Raw genomic sequence first — 6,366 nt, forward strand, 5'->3', positions numbered from 1 at the left:
TTAACCCCAGTGCTCTTCCTGCCATGGCAGGGGGTCGGACTAGATGATCTGCTCAGGTCCCTTCCGACCCTAGAAACTATGAAACTATGAAACTATATATGAAATATCATCAAGCAGTTACAACCCATACTGGAAGAAGAATATACCTTAAAAGACAATTTTCCTTCGTCTCCTCTTTCCGGCTTTCAAACAGGCCTTTGTCAAACTCACCCCCAGAAGCAAACCTGCAGATGGTCAGCAAGCACCAAATGGAAGCAGGCCTTGCCAGAAAAACAATGTAAAACTTGAAAATGTATCTCCACAGCAATTGGGATCAACACCACCCATAGCAAAAACATCAGGATCGAGGCACCCAACACTCGCCTCTCCCAGCACGTGACATACCTCATCAAGTGTACCAGATGCTCTTATGGAAATTATGCCAGTGAAACCAAAGTACAGAAAAATGAAACGCCCACTCACCAGCGGCAGAACACTTTAAAGAAAATAACCACTCCAACTCTGACCAGAGTCCTCATCGTCAAAGGAAACCTACACAACACCTTCAAAGGAGAGACCTGGGAACAAAGTCACAGCTTTACTAGTCATCAAAGAACATAAACTTGGCATAAACATCAGTTTTATGGACCATTATAACTTCTCTCTCTGCTACCTACTCATCATATCTACTGGTGATAACTGCCCACTTCTCTGTTGTGTGGGCCAGTTAATTAACATAAGTGCAAGCCAGAACAGTTGTTCTCATTTCTGTTTAGCTTGGACTGTGACTGCTTTCTTAGACCTAATGAGGGTGCTTGAAACCTGAAATTTTCTCTGCCCCAAATACATAAGTCAGTCCAATAAAAGATATTACTTTCCCTCACAAAACTTGCTGCTCCACTTTGGTCAGAGATGTTTTTTTTTTTTTTATAGCAGCCTTCACCTCCCTGCAGGGAGGCTGCAAAGGAGATGGGGTTGGGCTGTTCTCAGTGGGGGCAGATGGCAGGACAAGGAGCAATGGGCTCAGGCTGCAGCAAGGGAAGTTGAGGTTGGATATTAGGAAAACTTTCTCACTAGGAGGGTGGTGAAGCACTGGAATGGGTTACCCAGAGACGTGGTGCACTCTCCATCCTTGGAGGTTTTAAAGAGTGGCTAGACAAGGCCTTGGCTGGGATGATCTAGTTGGGGCTGGTCCTGCTTTGAGCAGGGGATTGGACTAGATGTGACCTCCTGACATCCCTTCTAATCCTCGTTGTCTATGATTCTATATTTCTTGTTCCACTCATAAAAATCTTCCATATATTAATGATATCTCATGTTTTTGGCAATAACCAGAGATTTATGGGCTATTTTACAGCCACTTTGCACAGATGGAAAGGGACCTAATGATATCTGTGACCATTTCAGTGCTAAAGTCTCAAGCATAGTGCTATGAGCAATGACACACGGTTGGGGCATCCTCATAAAGCCCAGAACTGCTCATCACAATGTGTCCTTGGGCAATCAGTGTCATCCGCCAGATTCATTCATTCTAAAAGTCTGGCAAAATTTGCAGTGAGCAGTTCTTACCATGACTTATGTTCACTAAGAACCAACCATTTTTTGCTCAACCCAGAGCAACACAGACTGCCTCCTCTGAAGAGCTTACAAGCTAAAAAGACAACACAGACCCCAAAACAGAAGGGCATGACAATGCCATTTCTTGATGTGCATTTAGGTAGGAGAGGATCTGCTAAATGGAAAGGAGAGGAAGGAGAGTGATGGGGCAAAGGAAGGGGGATAGAGAGGTAGTTGTTGAGTGACGCTGGAGTGAAGAATTTGAGAGGGAGGAGGAGGAAGGCTGGAGTAAATGATCAGTTAGCACAGGGCAGAAAACATTCTGTAGAACTGCAGATGTCTCCACTAAGTCCCTGCTCTGGCAGTTTCTGCAGTTGCTCTAGTTTGCTGGAGCCTCCAGCTGATTCATCCCTGAAGTGTCTCCCCGTGTGGCAGGGAAGGACAGTCCTAGTTCCCCTACACTTCTGAGGGTCTCCCCTGCATAGTCCTAGGTTGGGGGCACAGTGTGGTGTGGCCCTGGCTGGTGCCAGAGTATTTCTCCACACAGTAATGTAGTTTCTGTCCTCATCTGTATGACGTCACACTAAGTGTCCCATGGAGAACAGACTGGTGTCATTCACTGAACTCAGCTACGTGAGATGACTCTTTTCTTAGACCAGTGGTTCTCAGTCTTCTTAAATTCAAGGCACCTCTCGTTAGGTTTGAGGCACCCCTTGTTAGACTCAAGGCATTGCTCAGCAAATGCCAGTTCTTCATTTTCGCTTATTTTTTGACTACAGAAAAATAATGGAGCAATTCTTCTGTTACAAATAACATAGAAAGACCAAGATAGGTCAGGGTGTCAAATGAATTCCTGTTTGAAATCTCCGGATTTATCTTGTGCACCCAAACAGTGCAAACTTTGTGCAGTACCCAATGGCACCCTTGAAAAGATCTCAAGGTACCCCAGGGTGCCACAGGACTCTGCTTGAGAATCACTGTCTTAAACTATACCTGAGGCTAGACTGAGTCTGCTGGACTCTGCTGATGGATCATTGAGACTCAGCACGGGCCCACTGCCTGCTATGATTTGCTCTGAGCACATAGTTGTGTATTGAGTCTTTTCATCAACACGCTTTCTGACACGGACAGCTTCACAATTATGTGTGTGGACTTGACCGGGACACCGTCAGAATATCTGGACTCCTACTGCACCCGCACAGCAAGTTGATTCTGCCCATGCTGATATTTCTACAGAGATTTAGATTCAGGGAGATCTGTCCAGTTTAGGAAGTAAGGTTGCGGGACAGTAAGGATATAGGGCCTAATGCTGCCTCATTTAAGCTGGTAAAACTTTCCTCATTTACTAGTAGGCTTGGAGTCTGCCCTGTACTCCTCAAATCCCATGGTACAGATTTTGGTATAAATTTCTTCTGATAACTATCTGTTTCCTCCTAGCCTCACACCCAGGAAGGAAGGTTCTGTAAAAGACCTGGAGTCTTTTTCCATATCAAGAAGCCAACTGGTGAGTGCAAACAAGGATCTGGACATGAAGGAGGGAAAGGAACAGGACGCAGCCAGTATTGAAACTCACCGCTCAGAGATGGCGCCCAGAGAGGATTCCAACCGACCGAGGTAGCTGCTCTTTTTGAATGGGGCAGGTTCTCCCTTAAAGGGCATGACTACCATAGGACTCCATCAGTGCTGTCATCTGACCCTGTTAGTGTTGTTGGGGGGTTAGATATTACTGGCCACATCACGCTTCTTCAGTTTGGATGTCTGTGCACGTGCAATCAGGATACCATCTCTGATGCCATGCCCCTAACGAGGTTGTTATTCCCAGAAAGAGACTGCGGTCGTCAGTTCTTAGTAGCAAAAACTCAGCCAGGATTATTGTCTACAAACAAGCCTAGACATGCTAGCATCTGTGGCTTACGTGGTACACGGTGGCTAGCTGGGTCTTTGCAGATATGGTACAAGCATGAACATAACCATCAAACCCAGCCCAAAGTATTAAGGGTTCCCAAGCCCCCTTTTTATACACTGATCAAAACAATTTTGTGTTTACAGCATACTCATCCTAGTTTTCACCAAGTACTAAAACACAGTTAGGTGACATCATTTACATACTGCTTCTCACCACTTAATACAACCTTCTCACCAGGTACGAACACCTGTGGTCGGGTCACTCTGAACTTTGTTTTGATGTTCTGTGCTGGTCTCAGCAAGTCACGCTTTATCTGTTGGCCTTAGATTCTCCTCCAAAAGTAACAAGCTACTTTCCCAGCACTCCTGTACAAAGCACATGTGGTATGCCTAATTCTGTATTCAGTTTGTGCTGTTAGCAGGGCCTCCTTATAATTTGTACATGCACTGACCGGTGGTTGTATTAATCATTACTCTAGCAAGGGTTACACCTACATGGGCAGTGTATGTCTGAGCATAGGTTGTATTTGGGCAAAAAGCCATATGTATTTAACATGATTCCCTGCTACAGAGTGGATCCAAAGATTCAGACCTGCTGGATCAGGAGTAATTCTGCATCTGAGGAAGTTACCTGGTTGTTGTGTCTGTGTAGACACACGTATGCCCAAAAGTGTTCTGGTGACCTGCTACCACTTGCTCATCCTGCTTTGCTACTTCAGCTAGCTGCTTTCTTACCTCTGTGGTGTCCACTGGTCTGAGGGCACAGTGAGTACCTGCAGTTTCCTCGTTTAAACATGGGATGCAGACAGAGTCTGCCTCTTGGGGCTTGCATGCTCTAGAGTCAACACCTGCATATTTTACCTGCTACCTTTGTGCCAGGTCTGCTCATCATTCTTCCAGGCAGGCCAGGGCTGAGATCCTGGGCCCTCTCACCCTCTGAGAAGAGGGGAAGGCGTGGGAAGTCCCCACGCCCAGGCACAGAAACCAGAACATTTCTGAAGGAATGAAGTTGGCCAAAGCTAAAATAGCTAGGTTTATTTAGCCCAGAGAATGAGGGTAATTGGATAACAGTCTTCAAATACCTGAAGGGCGATTATAGAGAAGATGGAGACAGGCTTTTCTCTGTGGCTGTAGGGGACGGGAGTAGGAGCAATGGTCTCAAAAGGCAGTGAGGGAAATTTAGGCTGGAGATTAGGAAGAACTTTCTGACTATGAGGGTGGTCAGGACAGGCTGCCCAGAGAGGCTGTGGATTCTCCATGTTTGGAACCTTGCAGAAGCTTCTTAGACGGACACTTGGCTGGGATGGTGCAGTCAGGGATGATCCTGCCTTGAGCAGGGGCTGGACTAGATGACCCTGTGAGGTCTCTTCCAGCCCTACTCTCCTCTCTGATCCTACAATCCTGTACAAGGTGACAAATGGGATGCTGTGCAGTGGGCATTAAGTCACAGGACTTGAGGCTAGCCTACGTGCAGGACAAAGCTGGAAGAGTTGGACAGATTTTGGAACAAGACACCAGCCTTGAACTGCTGCATCTGCATAATGCCAGACCCTAGCAACAGAGCAGAGGATGCGCTACAGCAGGACCGACTCTTCCTTGCAAGACGGTGTGATTGACAGTCAGGAGCGGTTTGCCTCTGAAACCTCACACACCTGAGTCCTCATTGCCCATTGCTGGCCAACCTCCTGATTCTGAGAGCACTTGAGCTGCTGAGGATAGCGGTAAGCATGATTGTGTTTTTCTTTATTGTAAGAGAGTGTAACTGTGGACTGAGATACACAATTGGCATTTTGTTCCCTGTGCTGGCTGCTACCATCTTGAGCAGACGTGGGCAAGGACCTTCCCTGAATTCTGCTCTCCACCTGTTCAAAATGGCAGTTGTGGTTAGTGAAAATGCCTCTTCTTTCTCCTGATACCCTCTCCTGTCCTTTTGATCAAGCCAGACCTGTCTAGCTATACCCACTCCTCCAACCCTACTGCAGCCTGCTGCTTTGCTGAAGGCCTCTTGCATGTGAACGTTCCCACCCCTGCCCACTATCCTGGGTGCTCAACTGCTTATCACACCAGATTCAAGAAATAATGGTCCCCCACTTGCCAAAGGCTTTATTGAGAGCCAAGCCTTGTATGCTTCTCTTACAAAGTATAGGCTGCATTCTCACTATGCAGGGAATGACTGCAGAAAATCAGTGCCATTATGTCATGTTTAGTCTCATTATTAACATCTTATGAGGACTTTTTTCTCATTCAAAGTTTGAAAGGCTTTGCTATATCAACATGAAGCTAAGAAAGGCTTTTTTAATATCAACAAAAATCCTAGAAAGTCTTTTCTGTATCCACCTAAGTCCTAGAAAGACTTTTGTTACACTAACATAAATCTGATGGGCTTTGTTAACAGTAAAAGCTTAATCAGTGTGTTAAATCTACTATGACTCATATAGCAAGGATTATATTCAGTGAGCTGATGTCTCACTTGGTGTAATTCTGTTATCTCGGGAGACAGACAGTTGCCTACTACTACAGTGGTAATATCTATAATACAAGCAGTCAGGACATTGCAAAGCACAAGGCACAAGGACTGTTTTCCCTGTATGGCCAAAATGTGTTGCAAAACAGAGTCCAAGTTGCAGCAAACTTTGCAGGTATCCGGAAGGGATAGGAAATGGACTGTGGAGATAGAAAGTGCTCCATAGCGCTATAACACTGCCAGACAGGGTTGCCTTTTCCCTGGTCTCCCAGTAGCTGGTTGCCTCCTTCCAGCCGTGCAGACTGTCATGAATTCCATAGATTTCATAGACGTTAGGGCTGGAAGGGACCTCGGAAGATCATCGAGTCCAGCCCCCTACCCGAAGGGCAGGAAGTCAGCTGGGGTCATAGGATCTCAGCAAGATAAGCATCCAATTTACTCTTGAAGGTGTTCAATGTAGG

General features: G+C 46.1%; 1 protein-coding gene across 1 annotated transcript in view; it reads left to right on the top strand.

The window, feature by feature from the left end:
* KIF9 (kinesin family member 9) overlaps positions 1-6,366 on the top strand; it is a 65,424-nt gene that overhangs the window by 47,180 nt on the left and 11,878 nt on the right. The window contains exon 17 of the mRNA XM_019508019.1: positions 2,974-3,150. Coding sequence (XP_019363564.1) covers positions 2,974-3,150 — 177 coding nt within the window. The remainder of the gene's footprint in view (positions 1-2,973; positions 3,151-6,366) is intronic.

This window comes from Gavialis gangeticus, unplaced genomic scaffold, assembly GCF_001723915.1.
Source record: "Gavialis gangeticus isolate Ggan-Ray unplaced genomic scaffold, GavGan_comp1, whole genome shotgun sequence".
Taxonomy (NCBI): domain Eukaryota; kingdom Metazoa; phylum Chordata; order Crocodylia; family Gavialidae; genus Gavialis; species Gavialis gangeticus.